This window comes from Carassius gibelio, chromosome B7, assembly GCF_023724105.1.
Source record: "Carassius gibelio isolate Cgi1373 ecotype wild population from Czech Republic chromosome B7, carGib1.2-hapl.c, whole genome shotgun sequence".
Taxonomy (NCBI): Eukaryota; Metazoa; Chordata; class Actinopteri; order Cypriniformes; family Cyprinidae; genus Carassius; species Carassius gibelio.
Window position 1 is genome coordinate 12,725,741 of NC_068402.1, and position 27,849 is coordinate 12,753,589.

Consider the following 27,849-nt stretch of genomic DNA (forward strand, 5'->3'; position numbering starts at 1 on the left):
GAGAAAAAAAATACAATCAAAAATCAAAGCTCACTTGTCTGTTTCTTAGAGGCCTCTATTCATTAACCTGGTGGGGAACTGTGTGTGCGTCATACGTGGCAGTTTGGGTGGGCCACGATTCTGATTTAATCTAGCGCAGCGCCACCACCACCACCAGAGCATGTGCCTGTGCGAGAGCTCACTAAAGTAACGAGTCTTCTTTGCTAATGGCCACGTGATTCCCACAGACGCCTATCACACTCTTCATTAAGCCACATGCTTGAGTGGCCTTCTTATCTCTCATGACAGCTCACGTCATTCATAACACACACATGAGCAAGTACACAGAGCCCTAAAGAGACACACACCTCTCAGGGTTTAACAGACAGTATTTTAATGCCTCATTACTTCCATTTACGGTGTTGTTTTTCTATAAACTTAGAAGAAATTTTAGTCATGTACCAATAAGAATGTCAATGTGTAACTATGTGGACAGACCTGAAAGACATTCACTAAATGCTAAATTTAAAAAGTAGTCATTTTAAGCAAAGACATTTAAATTGTTTTATTTTTATGTTTTAATAATTATTAAATTAAATAGTTGATTTGCTAACAAAACCTGCATTATACACAAGATTAATTAATTTCAAGAGTAAACTAACATTGATAATAAAAAAAAAAAACACACACACAGCAGTCCCTGCATAGTTTAGTAGTTTTTAAATACCAGTTTTCAAATTTGAACCATACACAAAGACAAAAAAAAATCTGACAGGATCAGAGCACAACTGCAAAAATAATTATAAAAAAGGCTAGTAAAATGTAATTTTTAAACCTGTTAAAACATCTGCCTTTAACCATTGCAAATCTTAAAAAGAAGGACTTCCCGAGCAGCATTAACGAAGTCAAGAAAATTCAGGACAGGGCTCACGCGAGTGGGGGCGAGACGCCGGCACTGAAGTCAGGGCCCTTCTTTTGACACTAATGATTGACTTTTCCCCTCCTGTGAAATGCGACTGACGTCATCATAGCTGAAGCTCAAAACAGGGGGGTGGGGGGAGGGGGGCCGCTGGAACGACTACATTTTATTAGCATTACATTTTCAGTCAAAACTTTTAATAGAAAAGGAAATGTTTGGAATATTTAGGTCAGTTGTTCCAGGAGTTCAGGTTTCTGCACTGTAGTGAGTAACAGCGGTTCAGAGTTGTGCTCTTTCAGTGGGGTTCGCTCTCAGCAGCTAAACACACAGACCTTCCTCTGTAGCCACCACTGACGTCAGCAGTCACCTAGCAACAGCCTTTTGGTGTAAAAGCAGCAGTGCTGACACTGTTTTCAAATAAGACAGAAACAGAGTGAGAAACGGAGAGAGAAAAAGAGAGAGAGAGAGACAGATGGTCAAAGTAAGAAAGAAAGAGACAAAAAGGAGGAAAAAGAAGAGCAGCGACGCTTTTAAGATACTTGTGTTTCAGTGGCATAATGTATTACCACAGTAATTTAATACTTCCTCAAAATCACACATATATGGAGCTTTATATTTTTTTTAAAAAATCAGGTCGATTTGATTTAGCTTATACTTTTCGTACACAATTGGGGCTATAAAATCATGCCTCCCACACACACACACACACACACACACACACACACACACACTTAAAAATAAAAAAAATATTAAACATAGTAATACTTGTGTTTCCAGAATTAACTATTCAACCTGGGAATTACAGTATTTGTAAAAATAGCTAAATTGTGTATTTATTACAGTTTTTGGTAATAAAGCTCTCAAATTTTAATTGTCAAGTGTAACTCAAGTAATACAAAAAAAATAAAAAATAAACCAATACAATCTTGCATGCCTTTTATTCTCATGTCATGGAAATCAAAGAGCCAAAGCCAAGTTATAATCAGGATCTTTACGTAAATTGGACACAGGCTTCCCGAGCTCAGTAACTCACCCATGAACTCTACATTCGACCCACAATTCCCTCCTCCCTGTCAGACCTGACCATGTGTTCGCCCCCACTACAGCCGGCCAAGCGAACAAACAGCTTTTTCAAATGCTGGACACATGCAAGGATCAACAAGCTCCTTGTGGACTTTAGAGCTACTAGGCCACCTTAAATGTTTGAGTGTCTGGGAACCTTATGGTGCAATAAACCTTTCCCGATAAGCCATGCAGAAAATCCCTGGGCCTACTTAAAACCAATGAGATGTGCTGAGAGTGTGGCTAATATAAAGAAGGAAGGTGTGCCAGACGTCCCCTGTTCTGGGTCTCCAAGGACGCTTTTGACCCCGTCCGCATAGGGAAGGTGTGAACCGTCACTCCAACACATCCAGGAAAAGCCACTTATCTCTCTACTGTTTCTATTAATGTCCACAAAACATTGAGACACAAAGCACTGCATGGATACGGTGAGCGAGAGCACACACACACACACACACACGGCTGTGGAGAGAGAGTGAGAAAGGCCAGATAAGAAGCTGGGGAAATGAGGAACAGCCAGAGTACAACTTGACAAGAGTTTGGCTCGGACGGCTTGTCCTCAAATATCCCTCGTGTGCTAAATTAATACGATTTATCAATGTTAATCATGTCAATCACATTTAATGTATTAAAGAAACCACTGGTGAACTTGTCTGAAAAAATACAGCAACTGGATGAGACATCAAGACAAATTAATAGAAATGATGCACACGTAGTCAAGGCGGTAAAAATAAAAATAAAATAATGAAAAAAGAAAAAACTACTGCAGAAAAGAAAATAAATTGTAGTATAAAAAAAAAGAATCAAATGAAAAATAAAAAGTAACACACCGTGTTAGTAAACCTGACTAACAGCAACACTTCAGCGCTTTAAGCAGCCGCTGCTCAGCTCGGCTCCGCCAGCATGAAAAACTAAAGAGCTGCAAGCTAATTGCTGGTGATCATGACGCAAACGGTTTCCAAGGTAACCGAGTTTTGGAGTAGCCGCTCCAGCATTTCCTCATCTGTTTGCACTCACACCAGCAGGCTGACAATGCACTCGCTGCATCCTGTTTCAGTCTGCAGACAGAAACACCGCCGATCTCTGTTAACCCCTTCCTCTTTAACCTGGAGGACTGCTGCGCGCTACACTAATTACTCATGCCACAGGTGTTGCTAGGATCGAGTCGGGTGCGAGTCTGGGAAGAGAAAAAAAATAAGAGGGGTTTTCGGGAAGTAACCGAGAGGAACAGCTGGTTTTATATTACAGTTCTTTGTGTCTGCCTTAAAATGCAACAGACAACTTACGAGCTGAGAGAGATGCAACTGAAAGCATCAAGCGCTGAAATATTCCAGCTTGGCACGGTTCCTGGCACAACAGGACACATTTATCTACTGCTCCCCTCATAAAGAGCACATTTCACATTAAAACCAGCCTAACACATTATTAGATAATCTAACACCAATACATCGTGAATGCACTGTTAATCTAGCTGAGACAAAATCGAGAGCACATTTTGTTAAAATTATCAGTACATTATTGTTTGGACTAAAAATTCAATAGAATAAAAAAAAAAAACATAAATCGGGGAAGTTACTTATTTATGTCAATTTCATAACAATAATAATAGTAGTAATATGATTATTATTTAATAAGAGTTTATGGCTTAAAGTTCATTCCTCACTGTTATCTATCCTCTGCTCCTCAATTAAAATTTGTGCATTTCCACATTTCAAGATGATCTCCTTCTTTCCAACATATACACACACACACACTCAAACCAGTCCATTCAGAGAATGAGACCAAAAGCTCACTCGCACTCCAATAATGGAAATAGATCACAGCGCTTCATCTCACACATAATAGGGCCAAGCCTCCCCATTCTCTTTTCACTGGTTTTAAAAGGCATTCTCAGAGATTCACACCCTGTTTCACATCACTTCACCTTTTTTCAATTATGACTACGAACTACATTTTTGAAACGCATTGATGTCATTGTTTTTCAAGCTGTTATTCTCATTTAAAAAGAAATATTAATTTTGAAACTATCAGACCTCTACGAGAAAACACACACACACACAGACATACAGCAGCTTGTCATGTCTCCGAGCGCTGGGTATGGACAGAGTGTTCTCTGCTCTGATCATGCCGTTGAGGAGGCAGTCAGTAAATTGTACATGGCAATAAGTAAAACTTGGCCTTTTTTTTCTGTAGACATACTCTCATACGTCACCACTTAGTGACGTCAATGTTATATCATTCCACATGGCATTAGAGCAGGAGAACGTGACAGCTGAGAGGAGCTCCACCGCCTCACACACACACGCACCTTTTCTCTCTCGCTCGCTCTCTTTGCTTTATATTTAAGGGTTGTTTAGAGGCATTGCTTGCCACTATACGACTACAATTACAACTGTGCATATGTCTGGGGATGAATTTTAATTACAATATTAAAAACAATTAAAGTTATTTTAAAGTAAGTTCATTACTAAATTAAATCATTTGTCTCTTGCACTCAGTACTTACTAAAGGGATACAAGACGAAAATAAAAAATACCAATCATTCAATTGTATCATTTGACATAATTTGACAATTTGAAAAAGACAATACTGCTGACTGTATTTACAACAACGGCACGCTGTGTGTGTGTGACAGCCTTTGTCTCTTACTATTTTAAGTCCTCTGTATTATTATATTAACGCGCAGTAACAGCTGATGTTTCAAAAGTCTCAATGAGACGTTAAGACTGTGGCACAACATTGTTGCACACACCATGGCTAAAGGCCATGTAATACCACACAGGCTTTATTCCGTAAATACACACACACACTTCATGTTGAGTGACTGCAAATTCTCCTGCTTAATCCAAAATAAAATTTAGAGAGAACATTTCAATATATTAAACTTAACTAATGGGTGAAGCATCAACTTTGCCAAAGCAAGGTAGAGAAACATTAAAATAAGATTTGCGCGTAACACGGCCTTTATATCTAATGAAAAGATGCACTTATGCGATTGATTGTTTTTTTGTTTTTTTGTCGCTTACATAAACCGATGTTCGGTGGATGATGTTTTACTGTGAATCTCCACATGCACTTTCACCTCACTGACACTTCATCTGTGGTAAAATGTGAATCCCACTCATCGAGTCAAATGAATTATGAATTGTCAGTGTCACTGTTCTTCCATAAATACATAATATGGAGCGCTTTCCAAATGTGCCACATCACATGCATTGCTGGGGATTCCCGGCCCAGGACATCTCCCACGTTCAGGCATCTCATTCGCAAAAGTGATCTATTCATTTTCAACTAAGGGAAATTATTGTGAGCACACATGGCCTCTCTCTGGTATTTGCATTCACACACACACAATCACGGGCCATTAACATGTCGTCAGTTCATTCAAATCATTACAATGATTCCCCCGACAAACCATTTTCACACACATACATACACCTATATATATATGTATACACAAACAATAGGAAACTATAAATAATTTTCACACAAATAAGGGATTTAAATGTGCAATTTTGAAGTAGAAAATGATTTCCTTAAAAAAAAACTCCAATACTCTTTGTTGTATTTTCAAGCAATTTCTTGCAGTGTATATAACTAAAGTCTTAGAATATAAATTCTTAGTTCAATGAAGAAAGGTATTCCCTAAAAAAACAATGCTTTGTTTTGGTCAGTTTTATTTTATTCATACCACTGCAATGATATGAATATAAAATACTCGCTGTGAAATTCCCATAAATTTCCAATTTCAATAAAACAACAGCGTGACCAAGAGCAGCGGTTTCTCAGCAGAGTGCACTATAATGGAAACACTGTCACAATCAGCAGTAAGCTGTTAAACAAACTGTTTTTCATCAAATAAACATTGGTCAGTTTGTAAGATGCAGGCCCCTGTGACAGCATTTTAACCTTTTGTGACTTGAGCATTACTTATGTATGTCTAAACCATCTGGGCCCTCACTTACTGTTGACGTGTTGAAAAAGATTAGCCGAAACCTTACCTAAACACAATATATTAAACCTCCCAGAAGCTGGCAAAGCTGAAAATAGCTATGAGCCAAGTCGTGATTGTTGCTTTCATGAGGTCACGAACATCACGAAATACCCAAAACTCTCTACAAACCCATATGGCCAAACACCCCAGAGACAAACAACAACTGCCAACTTCACAGCTTCCATATCAACATGAGCCACTAATAGCAAATGACCAAGCTCCATTTCAATAATTCTGATAGCAACACAAAACTAAATGACACGTGTATTTTCTAAAGGAAAATTTTTTTGTTTATAACTGATATTTTATAATAATTACATATTTTATGTGATCAACTGTCATCAATTATGGCACAGCATATAAATAAATATATATATTTTTTTTACTTTAATACTGCAGTACCCTTTTTAAACAGCAAAGGTCAGCGCCGTTCACCAGTTTATATAGAATTTTTTCCATCATACAACAATTACACTATTATTATTAGTAAGGCTGTAAAGCGATTAATAGCTTGTAAAAAGCGGTGCGCATTTTACTTTCACTTTCAAATAGCTGCAATTCAGAGTAATGCAATTGTTCGTTTTTAGTTTGTTTTAGTTTTCCTCTTTTCCTCCCTTTTAAATAGCTTAAAAACACCGTGGGCATTTTACTGTCACTTCAAATTAGTGGCAGTTCGGCATCAATTGCTTGAATGCAACAAAATAAAATACAATGTCAAACTCACTTTAGCCTATATATAAAACATAGAACTTTTATTAACAAAACAAATAAAAACACCTTGCTATAGGGTGGGCTATGCCTAATATAAAATAACAAATAACTAAGCTACATAAAGTTTAAATAGGTATGCAGAACTGGAAATATGTAAACATATAATATATAACCAAATAAATAAGAGCTCAACAGCTCGACTCACTCTCCTCACTGGATAAATGAAACCTGATCTGTGATCTGTACATTCAGCAGCCATGTTCAGTTTTTAATTGTAGTGTCTGTTCTTTATACTAAATGATGTTTATTACTATAAAAAATCTAAACAACAGTGTGGGTCGCTGCCGCGGTGGGCAAGTGACATAACCGGTTTTGCGGCTTAACAACGGTATCACCGTCAGCACTGTCTATCGCGGCAAGCCTAACACACACAAAAACACACACATATATATATATATATATATATATATATATATATATATATATATATATATATATATATATATATATATATATATATATATATAACATACTTTTATATAAGAAGCTATTAATTGCAATTAATCAATTTTACAGTCCTAACACAGTTTACGCCACTGACTTGTAAACTGGATTGGCTCTGTCAACTACTATACAGTGTGATACGCAATGATAATAATGACAATCATTTTATTAAATGCAAAAAATTTATAACAAATGCCACAAAAAGCACCATTACTCAGCTGGTTAAGACAGTTTTGCCTTATAGTAAGGAAATCAGCCAGTACATTTACTACACTTTGTCATCATAACTAAATAAACCCTGCTAGTTTGATTAGGACTCTGAAGCAGAGGAGGGTCTCGTAACACACCTTATTAAATAAGGTAAATTACTGGGGAAGTCGTGGCCTAGTGGTTTAAAGAGTTTGACTCCTAACCCTATGGTTGTTGGTTCGAATCTTGGGCTGGCAATACCACGACTTAGGTGCCCTTAAGCAAGGCACTGAACCCAAAACTGCTCCCCGGCCACCACAGCATAAATGGCTGCCCACTGGTCTGGGTGTGTGTTCACGGTTTGTGTGTTAACTGCTGTGTGTGTGCACTTTGGATGGGTTAAATGCAGAGCACAAATTCTGAGTATGGGTCACAATACTTGGCTAAATGTCACTTTTTAGATTATCTTGCATTAACATTCAGCCTAACTAAATGACAATACCATATAGCAAAAACATCACATTTGAAGGGCTAAATAATTCCTTCATGTATCTTTTTAGGACTAGCATGTATTTTTGTTAGAGAATATTTATAATGAAAATATAAGATTTAGTAGTTTGTGATAGTGCTTTGAGACACTACATGCCATGTCTAGCTTGAGTTGACATGAAAAACAAGAGTCCATAAAGTGACAAAACATGAAAGCAACACCCATATATTACCACAGGCAAAAGTGAAATATCCAGCTTAGCTGCTCTGTGCCACAGCTGACCGATAACTGACCACACCAATGACGCTGCTCATGATGGATTTTGCTTGATGTTGATCTACGCATGCACATATTAATTCAAGGCTGCAGGCATTATGGTTGTTATGAACTGTATTGCGACATGTACGTAAACTGACCAGCTTACAATGCGATTAAAGTGCAAACTGATTATATGACACAATTGGTTGGTCATGTTGGATTTCTCTTTGCAATTCTTTCTCAATTTTCTTCAATTGCTCAGCTTTTCTTTCACCGGGTCCTTTATCAGTACAGTATAACTAAGATGTCCGACAACATAGAGAAGACTCCATGGAATGATCCTAAAAAAATGGCCAGTGTCTTTTATCTCTATTCAATGCATCCACTGTTTACCCTTAATGACAAACAAATTCGAATGATCACTTTCAATAAACAATACATATTAAATCATCAGTTTAAAATGTTAAAAATAAAAACATGCACACTTATTTTCATTCTGTCTGCAACTTTTCAAACTTCTTCACAGTTTAGTACTGCCTTGAATTTCTAGCTACCTTAGGTGATAAAAAAAAACGTTTCTTGACTAAAAGTCTAAATATGCATCAACGGGGGGATGTTTTATACATATTATTTATTTTTTCTGGATTTTGGAAATATAATTTTAAATAGAAATGTATTATGCAATATATCCTGATTAAGCAGTACTTTTTGGCCTTAAAGGGTTAGTTCGCCCAAAAATGAAAATTATGTCATTAATAACTCACCCTTATGCTGTTCCAAACATGTAAGGCCTCCTTTTATCTTTGGAACACAGTTTAAGATATTTTAGATTTAGTCCGAGAGTTCTCAGTCCCTCCATTGAAGCTGTGTGTACGGTATACTGTCCATGTCCAGAAAGGTAAGAAAAACATCATCAAAGTAGTCCATGTGACATCAGAGGGTCAGTTGGAATTTTTTGAAGCATCGAAAATACATTTTGGTCCAAAAATAGCAAAAACGACGACTTTATTCAGCATTGTCTTCTCTTCTGTGTCTGTTGTGAGAGAGAGTTCAAATCAAAGCAGTCTGGATATCCCGTTCGCGAACGAATCATTCAGTTCACCAAATCGAACTGAATCGTTTTAAACGGTTTGCATCTCTAATACGCATTAATCCACAAATGACTTAAGCTGTTAACTTTTTTAATGTGGCTGACACTCCCTCTGAGTTCAAACAAACCAATATCCCGGAGTAATTCAAGTACTCAAACAGTACATTGACTGAACTGCTGTGATGAACACCGAGCCGAGCCAGATAACGAACAATAGACTGACTCGTTCACGAGTGAAGAACCGGTTGCATCGGTGTTCGGATCACCAGTAGTTCTTTCGGACAGTTCGATTCAACTGTCCGGTTGAAGAAAACGGTTCACTGGTTCTTTTGCGCTCGACGTAATGGCGTCATTGGTGATGATTGCCCTTGATTCAAGCCTTCGGTTTACCGCACCCATAACACTAACACAGAATCAGTTCAGAATCAATCACCAAAAGAATCAGTTCAGTTCAGACGCTCTGTGTGTCGGTCTGCTTCATGCTGAATCACACATGCGCAGTATCATCAGCTCCTCGGTTCACGAATCGGACACGTCTGACAGAAATGGTTCTTCACTCGTGAACGAGTCAGTCTATTGTTCGTTATCTGGCTCGGCTCAGTGTTCATCACAGCAGTTCAGTCAATGTACTGTTTGAGTACTTGAATTACTCCGGGATATTGGTTTGTTTGAACTCAGAGGGAGTGTCAGCCACGTTTAAAAAGTTAACAGCTTAAGTCATTTGTGGATTAATGCGTATTAGAGATGCAAACCGTTTAAAACGATTCAGTTCAATTTGGTGAACTGAATGATTCGTTCGCGAACCGGAGATCCAGCTGCTTTGATTTGAACTCTCTCTCACACAGACACGGAAGAGAAGACAATGCTGAATAAAGTCGTCGTTTTTGCTATTTTTGGACCAAAATGTATTTTCGATGCTTCAAAAAATTCCAACGGACCCTCTGATGTCACATGGACTACTTTGATGATGTTTTTCTTACCTTTCTGGACATGGACAGTATACCGTACACACAGCTTCAATGGAGGGACTGAGAGCTCTCGGACTAAATCTAAAATATCTTAAACTATGTTCCGAAGATAAAAGGAGGCCTTACATGTTTGGAACAGCATAAGGGTGAGTTATTAATGACATAATTTTCATTTTTGGGCGAACTAACCCTAACCCTGTGGTTGTTTTATTGGACCTGTGATCCAATAAAACAACCACAACTTCACCTTATCTGCAAATAACTGCTTCTTTTTGTTTGTGTGTATATATATAATTTTCATTTTTGGGCGAACTAACCCTTTAAGAAAAAACGATTCTTTCCAACCTGTGATCCAATAAAACAACCACAACTTCACCTTATCTGCAAATAACTGCTTCTTTTTGTGTGTGTGTGTATTGTGTGTATATATATATATATATATATATATATATATATATATATATATATATATATATATATATATATATATATTGTGTGAGAGAGAGTGTGTGTTATGGTCATAACTTGATGGCTAAATTTCATTCTAACTCTAAAATATATAATTATGGATAAAAAAAACTAATTCCACCTATTTGCAATACTTTTAGCTCAACTTCTATGTAAGAAAAAAAACACACACAAAAAGGAACAAGACATTGTTCGCTGCTCGGCCCCTAGCATCTCTACAATATAAACACTGCTCCATGTGCTCTGTTAAAGGTGACTGGGCTTTGTTATGATTATCAACTGATTTAAAGATCCAAGCCACATAAACATCTCAAACGGCCTGGCTACCTCATATAGTGGTCTTAAAAGCGCCATAATCCTGCCATCAGTTCTAAACACAGCTCAGGCTGTGACGAACATTGGGCTGAAAGTGCAATGAATCACAGGTGGCTTGAAAAGAGGACTGGAGCTGTTTCTCACTGTGTGCAAGTGAAAACATCATAAGGCCATACGTGAGACATAGCACTGACCGCAACAACATGCAAAACAAAAATACTGGCGCACACATTAAGACCCTCTCATGGGAGACAAACTACATAGCGCCAGTACTAACATAAAATAATATATAAATAAAGTACATTATTTTCACACAGCAATGAGTTTATCAGCAGAACAAAAATAGGCTAAACCTATGTTTACTTCAGATTGCCCATGACGTTTTCACAACTGATAATGACTGATAATAACCTTACACTCTCAAACTTTCAAGGTCTATACAAGGAGAATGTGAAAAAAGCATATAAAAACTTTTTTAATATATATATGCAGATAAAAACAGATACAATACATATAATCTAATATATAAATCAGCTCATTTTGTAGTGTACACAAAAAAAAAATATTATTTTAGGCAGATCAACTTCACTCAGCGTATTGTTACATGAGCTCGTGTAAATTTTTACTAGAAGTTGCAACTTAACAAAATATATTATTATTATTTATAATAATATAATAGTTAAATTAGAGAATACTAATACTTATATAATGCAATCCTTAAAATTAAGCCCAAGCAGCACTTTGGGAGACAAACAAAATTGTTCATGATTTATCTAAACAGGATAGTGTGCGAAAGGTAATAAACGCGTAACTATCAAAAACAGTCAGATAGCATCAGAATGAGAGACTTGTGTCTCTTGTGTCATATCATGACTAAAACTGAGAAAAAGTTGCACAAAAACACCTACTGGAAATTCACTGTACAACAACTCTACTTCAATAAAAATAAAAATAAAAATGAGCACACACATAGACAACAGTGTTCAATATTCAACTTCAAAGTGAACTTCTCCAGCTCCCTTTTGATAAGATGAGGGCACACATTTGATTGCATAAAATTATACAGAGAAGGATGCATTTAAAAAAAATGCATTAATGGGATAAATATTTAATGGATCGATGATAAAAATGATTTGTTTTATGCATCATGCAAGCTCTCTTCACTTCAACGTCAAATGCAAAAGTCAAATTTAAAAATATTTGTCTCAATAAGCACCAACTGCCACAATACAAACTAGGACAAGATGGAGTTCATACATGGTGAAATTCCATTGACTTTCTTTCTAAATTGATATTTTGTTTCCAGGTGTCCTTACAGATCCCGTGTGAGGGAGAACTGAGGCTTCTGCTCAGTAAGAACAGGTGCTTGCAGGTCAAAATAACGTCTGAAAATGGTCATACTGAAACCTCAATTCATGAGCGTGACTGGAACAGTGCACTCATTCAAAGCACACTCAAATCACTTGAAGCACAAAGAAAATGGCCTTATGTGCACGCAAGTAGAGAAGGAACTAAACTCTTTATAATTAGTGTGAAAACATGCATAACTAATTCCAAATGTACATGCATAACTAATTCCAAAGCTGCCTTTATGTACGTGCAGAAACAAGTCAGGATGACTACATGAAAACTCAGCACTATGTGTCAGTATATTTACTTTGAAGCAAAGGTTTGATGACCTTGAATTTAGTGTTTAAACATGACCCTTTACCCTTGGCTGGGGCTGACTTTTTTGGGCAATATGGGCTTGACGTAAAAATAAATAAATAAATCAAACAACTGCAAGCACCATATCCTACTCAATGAACTAACAAAGTTTCCATATTTATACAACTTAAAGATAACAAACTGCATGTGTCTAAAAAAGTTAAATAAACAGTCTGCTGATTTTCCATTATCTCACACACACATAACATAAACCAAAAACTCTTGTTAAAACGTTTCACTTAACACTAGAACGCAAAAAGAAGAGCCAATCAAAGGAAAACATTTAAGACCTTATATATTCTATTTACGGCACAGACACTGGGACAAGCGCTGCTCCACTTTTCAAGTGTTTGAATTAATGATTAAAAGTGTAAGTTCTGTTTCACTTCAGGACGAACACACCATTCTGAGCAGCATTATGAGAAGTGCTGTAAACTGGATAATGTCTTGTGGGTGAAAAGTAAATGTTTTCCTGTAGCACTGAGAAAAAGCAATAAAGAAATATTACTAAACAGACATTTCATTAAATATGTTTTTGTAACTTGTAAAAAAAAAAAAAAAAAAAAAACGATCAAACATATTTTACAGGACACATCTTCATCTTTAAAATAAAACTGTTTCATACTACTGGACCAGCAAAGGTGATATAACCCGAAACTTCACATAGGCCTAAATGCCATTTCGATCCATTTGAAACATCCTGAAATAGGCTCGGTGTTCGCACTAAAATACCAAACAAAGTTAAACTGAAATGTTCAGCAAATAAATAAAAGTTATCATGCCATCAGAGTGAAAGAATCAAACCTAAATAAATTTGGGAACTAGGCAACAGGTGACTGGCCCAACATCAGTGTATAATACTATCACATTAATGAAATATACTCTGTGGATGATTGCTGTATAAGGAGTGTGATGCTGTGGTGTAGTGTGATGGGGTATCAGCAGTGGGTTTAGGATGGCTATGTACACTATGAAAATCAAGGGTGTTTTCACAGAAATGCCATAGAAGAACCATTTTTCGGTTCCCCAAAGAACCTTTCAGTGAAGCGTTCTTAAAAGAATAATTTTTCTTAATGTGAAGAAAATTTCAAACCTTTTTTCCACTATAAATACATATATGAAAAAACTTTGTTGAATTAAAAATAAAAAAAAGTTCCATGGATGTTAGCAGTTCTTGATGGAAGTATATATGCAAATAAAGAACCTTTATTTTGTTAGTGTGTGTGTGGCTTTTTGGAGTGTCAGGAGTGCGAGTGTGTGTGTCAGGAGTATGGTGATTTGTGATGAGTTTTAAAGTGCATTTCAGGAATGTGATGCCATGTATCAAGCGGTAACAGCCCCTACCTGTTCTCTGGATATACAGGGCAGAGAAGGTCTGCGGGGCATCTTACAACTGCCATAATAACTGCTGGACGTCTCTCCCAAAGAAACACAGCTGGACCTTCTCCTGGGTCTGATGACGGGAACTTTCTCCTCCGCGCTCGGAATCCGGCCGGCCGTCTCCCTCGGTGGGTAATAGTGATCGAAACAGAGCGCCAGCAGAGAGCCGGAGACCCCCGCCGTACACGCCAGCACCGGCCTGAGGGACGGAGACAGGCAGCCGAGGCTGGTGAAGGACAGCAGCCACACCAGGCTGGCGAAGACCAGGATCAGGACGCTGTGTTTGAGTTTGAGAGTGGGGATGAGAGTGAGCAGACCCACGCAGCCCAGCACAAACAGCAACCTGCCCATCATTTGCATCTGATGGTGCTCCTCTCCCCACTGCAACAAGCGCAAGACCATCAAATCCCCCAAGTAGCATGATGCTGGTAAGGACAAAAGCCAACATCTGCTGCTTTCCCTCTTCGTCCGCCTCAGGTATAGGGTGAGGAAGAAATACGCGCAGCCGATGCTGAATAAAGGACTGATGGACTGGGAGAAATCAAAGAGGAAAGTCCGCAGCTCCGAGACGCCGTGTTCACTCTGAAAGCTCCAAGAAATGAAGCAGGAGAGCGCCAGGACTGCCAGCGCTCCCACGTACAGAGCCGAGCCGCGGAATAGTTTGGACTTGAGGATATCCTCATTGCAAAACCTACAAACGTTGAATAAAAAGCCCCTCGGATGGTCTTGTTTCAACGGAGTGACGCAGCTCTTCACATAGCCGTTCCTGAAGCTCTCCGCGCTGTTTGCATTGCCAACAACACCATCGTGCTGTCTGCTTTTACTGTGCAAAACCTCTCCTTCCTCCTGCACAGCCATGTTGTCCTCCTTCGGTGCGCTTTAAACTTTCATTGCTCCGAGATAAATCCTCCGCGTGTCAACATTTACTACATGACGGCAAACGCGCTCCATGGTCACTCAAACGTGCTCAGGCATTTTGGCCAGGAGGAAAAGAGGCTGAAATGTTGTTGTTTTTTAGCAGACTCGAGCTCTATGTCGCCGTCTAGGTGCGACAATTTGTAAAATGACTAGAGCGCGAGCAGCCAAACCGCGCCGCCTTCAATTTATATCTGTATCTTTCATTTCTAGTCATTTTTTCCTAGCCTTAATGCGATGCTAGAACAATGCTAAAGAATGTTGAAGTATTGGCTTTCTATATGTGGAAAATATATAACAATACTTAAACAGCATATGTGTATTCTATGTATGTATGTGTGAGTGAGTGAGTGTATAATTAGATACTTTGGAGTCGTGTGTATCTATAGGCTATACGTTGTCTTTATTGTTTGTTTATATCTACGATTGTAGCACATGATTGAGGTAAGTCACTAATCAGTCACGTAAATAGGCTAGTGTTGACTATGTAGCCTATCTTCTACGTTTTCGACAACAATGTAACAACAGGCCCTTATGGTTTCAATGCATAAGCACCACAAGAGGTCACTAACACTGTTGACATTAGGCTATGCTACAGCTGAGTTGTCAACTGTTTCTTACCAATGATGGGGATACTGAGTCGTGAGAAACCCCCTAATATTAATATGTTTTATTAATAACACTGAAGCCTATACTATCTCATCATTGTTACATATGCTAATTTTATTCTTGAACTCTGCATTCTTTACAATGTACTCTATAAAATCAAAATCAACGTTTTTTTTTTTCATTGTGCATTCCAGTTAATCTCAGTCAAACTGCAGTTGGGTTATTTTAAGTAAAAATAATAATAATAATAATAATAAAAAAAAAACATGACTTAAAAAAAATAAACTCTTCATAAATTTTTTAAGGAGAAGTCTCTCTTTTTGCAAATAAACAGACCCCTGCAGTACCTTTATGAACATTTTGTTAGAGTTTTATATATATAATTTTCTTTTTGGGCATTATTGTAATTCAAGGTTACAACTTGAGGACTTTCGTAACATTCAATGATAACACAGAAGCTTTTTTTATTATTAACTAACTGATCTAGAGATTATAAGGCCTGTAAAGAAGAAAAATAAAATTGGCCCATGATCCTTTTGTCTTTGCTCAGTCAACACCTTTTCCCTTTCCTAAAAAACATGTTATAAAGAGGGAAGTCCCCCTGATGCCAATTCTTTAGGTAATTCTGAACAAAGTTGTGGTCTTCCATTTGAAGCGTGAACACAAAGAATGATTTTTAATGGTCTTAAGATGACTCACATTTGTAAAAAGATCCAGATATAGAAGTTTATGAAAATGTAATATATTTATTCCATATTGACGGGCAAGAACAATTTATGCACTTGGCTGGAAAATTGGTTTGAAATTGTGGTTCTTGCATTATGGTTCATTTATGATCTCAAATGCTGGAGACTAATGCTGGTTCCATAATGCATTGAAATTGACCTCATTTACTTTACTTCTGTGCTTGGAATCCCCATAGCTATCCTAAGAGCTTTTGATTCCAACTGCACAAGTGAAGTGGTTGAGTAGACAAGTCAATAAAACCACCAGTCATTCTCATGTGAGGATCATGTACACTAATGTATCTTCTAAGTGTTTGTGGAACTGGCAGAAAGCTGTTCAGCATGGTAATGAGGCCAATGTACAAATGTATATATGTGCTACATTCTAAAAAAGTATCTCTCTCTCTCTAAAAAAGTCTCTCTCTCTCTCTCTCTAAATATATATATATATATATATATATATATATATATATATATATATATATATATATATATATATATACTGTGTTCATTTGAGGGTATGGAGGTCTTTATTGATTTTTACCCTGTTTTCCCCCTATATTTTGAATTGCACATTATACTGTATTTTGTTTTGTTACAGGAAATGTCTATAAACTGAATAAAAAATTAATAAAATAAAAAAATTCCTGGCAGAAAATTAAAAGTACTTTTTTCATTGTTCCACAGATTTTATTATAACAGTGTACTTTAATAAAAGTTAAACTATAAATTGCATTATATGATAAATATTACTAAATTTATAACATATAACAGGGGTATATGGGCTTTAGAACAATACATTAAATTCTTCTTTAAATCTCTTTAAATTGTATTAAATTCAATATTCATATAAATTTTCTCCAAAATGTTGCATTGCAAATATGAATTTTATCTATAACATTCAATAGTCTAATATTATTCCAATTGTAAAACTATTTCTGTTTTCCATTTTTGTTTAAATTTTAGTTAAAGGTATAGTCATTTTAAATATGTCTATAGTATGGCATTTTTTTATTTCAGTTATTTTAGTACATCAAGATACAGTAAAACAAAATAAATATTTAATTTATTTTATGGTTTTAGTTTTGATTAACTATAAAAACATATTTTCACACCAATAAAAATACAAATAGTTTGTGTTATTTCTCCTTATACATCCTGACTAACACAGGGAATTTCTTCCTCTTTTCCTGGATTTTTTAGGCTGTTTACAAACAAACCACAGGATAATTTAAGTGTAATATTCCAGTATAAACAAGCACAACATGATCATAAACACAACTCTAGTCTACTCTGCAACAAACTTTCGCGTTTGCGTAACGCGCCGTGCAGTTTGATCCTTCTGTCTCGCTGTAGTATTGATGTGGCCAAGTCAGCCAGGTTCCACGTCATTCGGAAGGATCAGAATCTCTTCAGACACGGATGCTCACACATAAGAGGAGAGAGACCTAAGACCTGTTTGAAAGGTAATAAATTGGCAGCTTTACAAAAAAACACGTGAATAAAAGACAGATTTGTTGTTATTTTGAGCTGCTTCGAGCACGGAAGCTGTGGTTGTTGTGTTTGGTTTGGTCGCAAACTGTTAGCGTGCTAGCTAACGTTACTACTGTAGCGGTGATGTCGAATGACCACGCAAGCAATACTATAACTGTTTAGCCTTAAGTCCATTATCAAGATATGTTATTTAACAGCAGTGCTGATATTAATACTCGATTAGTTATAATAACTGCACAATATGGTGCAAATTGGTCTTCTGCCACGGCTGGTTAACTAACGTTAGCTGCTAATTCAGTGAATCCTGTGCAGCCCCAGACTTTTAGGCTTCTGATGGGACATTGATATTAAAGGAAGACCTTAAAATCACCTAAAATGCATGTAGCTATAGTGTTCTTTGAAGTGGTTTGGAATAGCACGTAAATACAAGGTGCGCGAATATGGTAACTAATCATTTAAAGGTGCCTCCTGGGTTTTTGATAATAACAAAAGGTTTTACTTATGAAAAAGAACAATTTATATAGTGTTTGAGCTAATGGTCTGGTCACTTTATGCATATGCATGAACAGAAATCTACCAAACAATATATACCTCATAACGATAAAGTTGTCATGTAATGTACTATTCATTTGAGGTTTTAGTGATGTGTTGCAACCTGTGTTTCAGGAAAACTCATTTTCTCTGAGTGGAGTTTATTGAGGAGAAAAAGAGCCGACATCATGACAGCCGCGGAGAATGTGTGTTACACACTCATCAACGTCACCAATGACTCTGAACCACCATCGGAAGTCAGCTTGAAAACTGATTTAGGTAATGTTCATGTAGAGTAGTTTATTAAATATAATTACAGCTATTAAATGTAAATTTATATAACATACTATTACAATTTAATTGTAATTTTTTTAAAATGTGATTTATACTTATGATGGCAAAGCTAAATTGTCATGAGCCATTGCTCTAGTCTTCAGTCACGTGAGCTTCCGAAGTCATTTTAATATGCTTATTTTTAGCACAGTTGAAAACACTTGTGCTGCTGTTTATTGGACATTTCAAAATAACAGCATTTATTTGAAATAGAAATCTTTTATAATGCTGTACAAGTCTTTGCTATCAGTTATGATCAATTTAATGTGTCCTTAATAAAAGTTATATTTTCTTTTTAAAATATTTTACCTACCCCAAATGTTTGAAAGGTAGTAAATGTCTGTAACCATTTTCTTCTTTTCGTTTTGTCAAAACAGAAAAGGGGGAAATCAAAGCCAAGACAGAGGCTTTGAAAAAGGTCATCATCATGATCCTGAACGGAGAGAAACTTCCAGGCCTATTAATGACCATTATTCGGTTTGTGCTGCCTCTTCAGGACCACACAATTAAGAAATTATTACTAGTTTTTTGGGAAATTGTTCCTAAAACTACTCCTGATGGCAAACTTCTTCAGGAGATGATCTTGGTCTGTGATGCCTACAGGAAGGTAGGCATAAAATATGAAACCAAATGTTTATTGTTATTGTAAAGAGGTATATTGTGTATTTCTTTGTTCAAAAATGCCATCTGTGTTCTGCATCATAGGATCTCCAGCATCCCAACGAGTTCATCCGTGGCTCCACCCTGCGCTTCCTGTGCAAGCTGAAGGAATCTGAGCTGCTGGAGCCCCTCATGCCAGCGATCCGTGCCTGTCTTGAGCATCGTCACAGCTATGTACGCCGTAATGCAGTTCTGGCCATCTACACTATCTACAGGTGTGTTGATGGCTCTTTGTATGCACAAGCAAGCAAGAAACAAATATCAAAGCCTTTTTTTGGTTGTTATTATATTTTATATATTTTTAGGAACTTTGAGCATTTGATCCCAGACGCCCCTGAGTTGATCCATGACTTTCTTGTGAATGAGAAAGACGCAAGCTGCAAGAGAAATGCTTTTATGATGCTGATTCATGCAGATCAGGTACATTGTCTTATTATAGTTTTACAAATCATGTTTTTAAGTACAAGAATGTGTATCTCGTGAAACTACATACCTGTTCTTCTTATAATTATTGCAGGATAGAGCTTTGGACTACCTTAGCACCTGTATTGATCAGGTGCATACTTTCGGAGACATTCTACAGCTTGTTATTGTGGAACTGATTTATAAGGTGAGTTGTCTATTAACAATACTTTTCACAGTACTATCTATTTTCACAGGTCATTCTTGTTGAGACCCAACATAGCAGAACTTCAACTTCAGTATAAACCAATTGAATAATACTTAACTCTGACTTAAAATGGGAAAAACGATGCATAACAGTAGCTGACACTTGATCTCAGTTTTTTGGGGGAAATATTTGCTTGTACTGCCACAGCTTGTAGTCACACAAAATGACACCAGCTAGCTGACACAATTCATAGAAGGTTTGGAACATCTATTTACAAAGCAAGTATTTGACATATATGTTTTTTTGTTTTAAATCTGTATGTCTAGTGATGGGAAAGGCTTTGTCAAGGCTAATCCCCAGAGTATAGTTTGGGCTTATATATAAACACGTGTATATATAACATGTGTGTGTGTGTATATATATATATATATATATATATATATATATATATATATATATATATATATATATATATATATAATATATTTTATATAAAATAAATGCTTGGATGTAAATATTTATTACAGTGTTAAACAGTCAGATAACTTAGGCCCCGTCCACACGGAGACGGAGCTTACCCCATTTCGATCTTTTTTTTCCTCGTCTCAAGAAATATTCACGTCCACACGAAACCGCATAATGGTTTCATGCCATACATGCCAGACCAGTATGTGGCGCTGTAATTATGCCACAGAGATACATTAAAAACAGAGAAGACTTGGACTATGCTCATAAACCTTGCGCGTGGTACACAAACGAACATGGAACAATACATTTATTAATCAGTGTTAATGTTAGTTAATAAAAAGACAATCGTTCAGTGTTTGTTCATGTTATTGTTGCTGTTACTTGACATAGAGGTGTCTGACTAAGGGGGAGACGTGGGCTGATGACGTCATCGTTTCAGAAAATATACGGATTATGGGGCGGTCACACTGCACTTTTCTCTCCATTCACTTCCATTCATACGCATGCGAATGGATCAGACCGGAAACGGAAGCTTATGCAAAAAATTTCACATTTCGCTGCGTTCCAAAGTTCAAGTTTGGTGAACTCTGACCTGCGAATTCGCATTACGTGAAGATGTGGGACCAATAGAAGATTGATACGTCACTGCGTGACCTCTCTGTACAGAAATTAAAAAATGAAGGAAGCGCTATATAATTTTAGCTGTAGAGCAGCGTCCTGTTTTATATAATACATATTTAAAAGATTATAAAAATTAAATAAAAAAAGAAGCTGCATGGTTTGTAGTGTCAACAGGAAACCGGAACAAATGATACACTTGAATGAGGACGTTTTATAATTTTTTTATTGCTTAGGGTGTATATATTTATATATAGAGAGATACAGCGAGTACAATATAAGATGCTTTTGACGCAGTCGCAAGAGACACAGTACAAGCACAGATTAATCCATGTTGTGATAATTGAGGAGAGACCGTTTTATCTTGCTCCCGCGCATATTCGCAGCGGCGTCCGAAATAATTTCGCACGTTTAAAGTCTAGTGTGACCGCGCCTTTAGCCGTCCAGACGAAAACGCAAAGACGGCGTATTCAAATGTATCCACTCTGGGACCCGGTTTCAAAAAATAGCGGTTTCACCTGATGAAAAACGCGGATCCGTGTGGACGAAATGCCTATACGATAAAAAATTTGTGGGTATTCACAGAAACGCGTCTCCGTGTGGACGGGGCCTTAATTAACACACAACTTTTACCACTTTATCTTTACATTTTGTACTCTAGGGGAGGGATTTTACAATCTTAAATGTCCATTAATTTCACACACTTTATATATATAATTTCACACACACAAACACATATATGTGTGTGTATATATGTTTTTTTTTTTTTTTTTAAGTCCACAAAGTTTTTTGCTTTTTTTATGCTATTTTGTTTATTTTTTTGGATGTAATATTTAATGACAGAAATGCTGTCATCAGCAGCACAGTTCTCCCTCTGGTTGATTCAAATTCTAAGCTCTTCAGCTTTACTCACTGCATACTGCAGTTGGCACACATTCTCAGTGTCTTTTCTACATTCTTAAATTTGTTTAGGTCTGCCATGCCAACCCCTCAGAGAGAGCTCGTTTCATCCGTTGTATCTACAACCTGCTGCAGTCGTCCAGTCCTGCTGTAAAATATGAAGCAGCTGGAACTCTGGTTACTTTGTCCAGTGCTCCCACTGCCATCAAGGTACAGCATCTTACTCCACAGTTGTTCTCATATACTTATTCTGCATGGTTGTAAATGGAAGTTGAATGGCATTGTTTGCATGTTCCTTTTGTGTTTCAGGCAGCTGCTCAGTGCTACATTGATCTGATCATTAAAGAGAGTGATAACAACGTTAAGCTCATTGTTCTGGACCGACTGATCGAGCTGAAGGAACATCCTACACATGAGCGTGTGCTGCAGGTACACATGAGTGCATCAGAGACATTCATTCCACAAATGAATCCTAGCAGTAAGCTCATTGCTGTGTCTTATACATAGGACCTTGTGATGGATATTCTGAGGGTTTTGACCACTCCTGATCTTGAGGTCCGCAAGAAGACCCTTCAGCTGGCCCTGGACCTGGTGTCATCCCGCAATGTAGAAGAGGTGTGTGTCAGTACTTTCCATTTCATAAGGATTGTTCACCCAAAAAAGCATTATTTTTTCATGTTGTTACAAACTTTTAAGAAATGCTTTTTTTAAGGGGAACACAAAAGAAAAAATGTTGAAAAGTTTATTGACATCTCTTTTCCATGTAATGAAGGGGACATAGGGACATTTACGGGGTCTTTAAACAGCCAAAAAGGCACTATAAAAGTAGTCCATCTGATTTAAGTGGTGGTCACAATGCACATTTAGTTCTGTGGACTTCCATTCATATGCATGCACATATGGAAGACCGGAAACTCGCGCTCATGCAAAGAAGTTTCCCATTTTTATACATTTCAAAGTTCAGCAAACTTCTGCTTGTTATATATAAGTTTAAAGTTTTAATATTTAAATAAATGTGCCACAGAGCATGTCATATCGTCCCCTTGGAATTATAAGGTTCTCTCTGCATTCAGAGTAGTTTTGAGATATTGAGCTTCAAAGTTTTGGCATTCCAGTTGACTGTGTAGATAGAACCTTATTGTTTTTTTTAAATAAAAATCCCATAATGTATACAACATAAAACAAATCTATCACATAATGTAAATTAGATGTCACAGAATAACAATATGGGAATAACGCAATTGTGAAGAAATGTAGCATTTTATTTTAAGTCTAGTGTGATCACTGATTTACGTGTCATTCTATTATTTTATTTGTTTTTTTCTGTTTGTTTGTTTTTTCACAAAAAAAAAAAAGAAAAAAAAAAAGCTTGACATCCTGGATCCCTATTTACTCTCTCATTCTATGTCTACCAAAAACTAAACAAAATGTAGTTTTTCATGCAGTGGTAAATTATAATGTCAAATAATCTTTCTGATTCAAGCAAAAGACCTGAATTGTTCTTTTTTTTTTTGCAGCTGGTTATAGTGCTAAAGAAAGAAGTCATCAAAACCAATAATGTGACCGAGCATGAGGACACGGACAAGTACAGGCAGCTGCTTGTTCGCACTCTCCACTCCTGTAGCGTGCGCTTCCCTGACATGGCAGCCAATGTCATCCCTGTGGTACGGCTGTCGAGTGAACACTCTCAACGCTTTTTATGCATTTCAGCTATTTCAAAACATTCATAATGAATGAATTGTTCTCGTCTTTGCTCTTAAATGTACTTTTTGTGTGTGGCCACAGCTGATGGAGTTCCTGAGTGACACTAACGAGGCGGCCGCAGCTGACGTGCTGGAGTTTGTGCGTGAGGCGATTCAGAGGTTCGAAAACCTTAGACCTCTCATCACTGAGAAGATGCTAGAGGTCTTTCACTCCATCAAGACGGTCAAGTAAGAAATGCTACTTAAATGCTTCATTAGAAGTCTGATAAATCCAATTACGTAAATCATCTGTATTAAAAATGAATTGGTCTATTATTCTTGACTGCTTAACAGTACTTTGACATGAAAGAGGTTATAAAAGGAATCATGATGCATTGCAGTGATTTTGAACAAGGAGTTTTCTGTTGCAGGATTTACAGAGGAGCTCTGTGGATTTTGGGTGAATATTGCAGCACTAAAGAAGACATCCAGAGTGTCATGACAGAAGTCCGCAGATCTTTGGGAGAGGTCTGTAGGGCAGCAGTTCATATTGCTGTGTTATATTCAGGGCTCATCATTAATACTTACATGGAACAAGCACCAAATTACAAATCCGTTAACATTTTAATAAACACATTAAGTTGAATGAAATTGAGTCAAAGGCTTTAAGGTTAAATAGTGTTGTATTGGAAAATAAAAATGCTGGTTCTCATGTGTCTGGAAATATTTGGATATTTCATTAATGTGGTTTCCAGGCCTGGAAAATTCTTGAAAATTAATAATATCTTAATAGATCATGGACAGTTCTGTAGTCAGAATAAAAGTGAGAAAAACTTTCTTTGGCTAGGAACTATTATTTTAAGCGTGATCACTTTTTTTTTTTTAAACCTAAAAATGAATTTGTCAAAGTGTGGGAGCCCTGAATGTGATAAATGAAAAATGTGATAAGCATTCTTTATTAATGTTACTCCACCTTTCCGTGCTCTCAAACATGAGTTTTAAATGATGATCTTTCTTTATTCAGATCCCTATTGTGGAAAATGAGTTGAAAAAGGAGGCTGGAGAGGTGAAACCTGAGGAGGAGGTCTCTGCAGCTCCAGCTCCTAAGCTGGTGACAGAAATGGGCACTTACGTCACTCAGAGTGCCCTGAGCAGCTCTAGACCATCCAAAAAAGAAGAGGACAGGTCATTATCCCCCTTACTGATACGTTATGGAGATTATGCTCCGAAGTACATTTCTAAATCGTCCCTTTATTCTGTAGGCCTCCTCTGAGGGGTTTCCTGATGGATGGAGACTTTTATGTTGCTGCCTCATTGGCCACCACCCTCACCAAAGTGGCCTTGCGCTACGTTGCTCTTGCAGAGGACAAAAAAAGACAAAATGTAAGTTCATTTTAAACCGGTGACTAAACTTGAATTATTCATGTGTTTATTTGTGGTGGAATTACTGTTATTTCCCTCTCTTTAGTCATTTGTTGCAGAGGCTATGCTGATCATGGCCACTGTGCTCCATCTTGGCAAGTCATCTCTACCCAAGAAGCCCATCACAGATGACGATGTGGACCGGATCTCACTGTGCCTCAAGGTCCTGTCCGAGTGCTCGCCCCTCATGAATGACATCTTTAACAAGGAGTGCCGCAGGTCTCTGTCCCATATGCTCGCTGTCAGACTGGAGGAGGAGAAACTATCTCAGAAGGTAAGCACTTTTCTGCATTGCTTACTTCGTGAAACCAGAAACCTAATAATATGATTATAGTATGCTTATATCCATATGAAGATATAGTACAACATATTGTCAGATCTTTTCTTACAGATTAAAAGATGATCGTTTTTTTATTTATTTGTGACCATTATATTAAATCCTGGTGTTATTTTATTTATTTTTTTTGTCCCTTTCAGAAAGAGTCGGAGAAGCGCAATGTATTGGTTCAGGCAGATGATCCGATCTCCTTCATGCAGCTGACCGCTAAGAATGAGATGACGTCCAAAGAGGATCAGTTTCAGCTCAGTCTGCTGGCTGCTATGGGCAATACTCAGAGGAAAGAAGCCACAGACCCTCTGGCATCCAAACTTAATAAGGTTTTTTGAAGATTTTATATGGATCTGTTTGAATCTGTACTGGCATAGGTTTATGAAGATGACCAATAATTGGAAAGGTTGCTTGTAGTTTGTCATCTTTGTCCACCAGAGGGCATTCTGGTTCAACTGATGGAAATTGTTAATGCCTCACATCAGACAGGAGTCTGAATTTTCCACCCATTTCTATCATCTTACATGCTAGAAATTAACTCCTCGTCTGTATTTCAAATATGAGCTTCTGGTCTTTTTTTAATTTTTCAGTTTCAGTTTTTTCAAGTATCAGTTAGATTTACCATGACCAGTCGTTCTCAATCTTTTTGACTTTTAAGGCCCCCTTTTGTCCCCAATTTAATTTGTATATATATATATATATATATATATATATATATATATATATATATATATATATATATATATATATTACATATATATATATATATATATATATATATTACATTTTGAAAGATGTAAGAGCTTAATCAAAATTTTTATTCTATTTAACAAATACATTTAACATCTCCATGTCTATAAATATCAATTTTAAACTTAGTCTACCTTAAGAGCCGTCAGAACCCTAAAATAAATAAAGTTAAAATAAAAAATAAGAATTTTTAGCTTGATTTTTCTTATTTGAAGTACTTTTACGTCATCTTAAGGCCCACCTGTTTGAAAACCATTGTCCTGGAATGAGCTGTCTCATGTTTTCTTCCAGGTCACTCAGTTAACTGGTTTCTCAGATCCAGTGTACGCAGAAGCTTATGTCCATGTCAATCAGTATGATATTGTCCTGGATGTCCTGGTTGTTAACCAGACTAGCGACACCCTACAGAACTGTACCCTGGAGCTGGCAACACTTGGTACAAGTTATTTCTTTGACCCTTAAAGAAACCTTTAATTGTATGTGTTTGGTGCATGTTTTACTGAACGTGTTCTCCAATCTCCAGGTGATCTTAAATTGGTTGAGAAACCATCTCCTCTTACATTGGCTCCTCACGACTTTGCCAACATAAAAGCCAATGTGAAAGTTGCCTCCACAGAGAATGGCATCATATTTGGAAACATAGGTTTGTGGACTATGTGTAGCTGTCCTTATTCATACCTGTACCAGTTTTTGTTGTTGAGGAGGGACCTGGAATAAATGAAACCGCCTGTTTTGCAGTATATGATGTATCAGGAGCAGCCAGTGACAGGAACTGCGTAGTCCTCAGCGACATTCACATTGATATCATGGACTACATTCAGCCGGCCTCCTGCACAGACGCCGAGTTCAGACAGATGTGGGCGGAATTTGAGTGGGAAAACAAGGTGTCTGGTGATTTCTTTTTGCAGATAATGGCTATGTTAATCTCCATTTTGTCTAGAATTTGTTCTGTGTTTTGTTTCCACACAGGTTACCGTCAACACCAACATCATAGATCTGAATGAATACCTTCTCCACATTCTTAAATCTACCAACATGAAGTGCTTGACCCCAGAGAAGGTACCGAACCACTCGATGAGAACAGTAAATTCCTACATTATAATGTGATTTCAGTCATATCTCATGTTTTGCTTTTGTAACTCAGGCCCTGTCTGGCGTCTGTGGCTTTATGGCAGCAAATCTATATGCCCGCTCTATATTTGGGGAGGATGCCCTTGCAAACGTCAGCATTGAAAAGCAAAACCACATGGGACCTGATGCCCCAGTCAATGGCCATATTCGCATCCGAGCAAAAAGCCAGGTGAATTTGACTTAGTGTAATCATTTGTATATTTTAATGGTCCGTTACAAAGTCATATATATATATATTTTTTTTTTTTAAACAGTCAGTTCTTGAATTTGCCTGTGTAGTTTGTTACTGCATGATTGATAATGCCTCTTTGTTTTTTAATAGGGAATGGCTTTGAGCCTGGGTGACAAAATCAACCTCTCTCAGAAGAGGACCGGCGCATAAATTTCAGAGACTGAGGCCATTGAGTAAAAGGCCGAGATTTGACTAAAAAGTGCTATGGTTACTCCTATGTCTTGTCTTTTCTTCTCTAGCGCTTCTTTTGTGTCTGTCCAGACTACCATACACACGCAGAGCTCTGTGGACAAGATCTAAGCTCTTTAAACTATGTCTAAAGGAGATCACGATTCTTCCTAACTGCTCTAAATGGAATTGACCCTGTTGGTCTCTTTAATCTGTTTCAATAAACATTGCACACCATA

General features: G+C 37.1%; 2 protein-coding genes across 2 annotated transcripts in view; one reads left to right on the forward strand and one right to left on the reverse strand.

Moving 5' to 3' along the window:
• LOC127961446 (cGMP-inhibited 3',5'-cyclic phosphodiesterase 3B-like) overlaps positions 1-15,103 on the reverse strand; it is a 48,438-nt gene extending 33,335 nt beyond the window's left edge. The window contains exon 1 of the mRNA XM_052560540.1: positions 13,999-15,103. Coding sequence (XP_052416500.1) covers positions 13,999-14,892 — 894 coding nt within the window. The 5' untranslated portion in view covers positions 14,893-15,103. The remainder of the gene's footprint in view (positions 1-13,998) is intronic.
• A 2,479-nt stretch (positions 15,104-17,582) lies between these two features.
• On the forward strand, positions 17,583-27,849 carry LOC127961492 (coatomer subunit beta). Its single transcript, XM_052560630.1, has 22 exons — positions 17,583-17,749; positions 18,444-18,587; positions 19,019-19,248; positions 19,347-19,516; positions 19,607-19,721; positions 19,819-19,911; positions 21,970-22,107; positions 22,207-22,326; positions 22,405-22,512; positions 23,415-23,561; positions 23,683-23,828; positions 24,011-24,107; positions 24,604-24,764; positions 24,842-24,962; positions 25,048-25,275; positions 25,479-25,658; positions 26,371-26,515; positions 26,603-26,722; positions 26,818-26,963; positions 27,049-27,138; positions 27,224-27,379; positions 27,533-27,849. Exons 2-22 carry the CDS (start codon positions 18,497-18,499, stop codon positions 27,590-27,592), a joined length of 2,862 nt encoding a protein of 953 aa, XP_052416590.1. The 5' UTR covers positions 17,583-17,749; positions 18,444-18,496; the 3' UTR covers positions 27,593-27,849.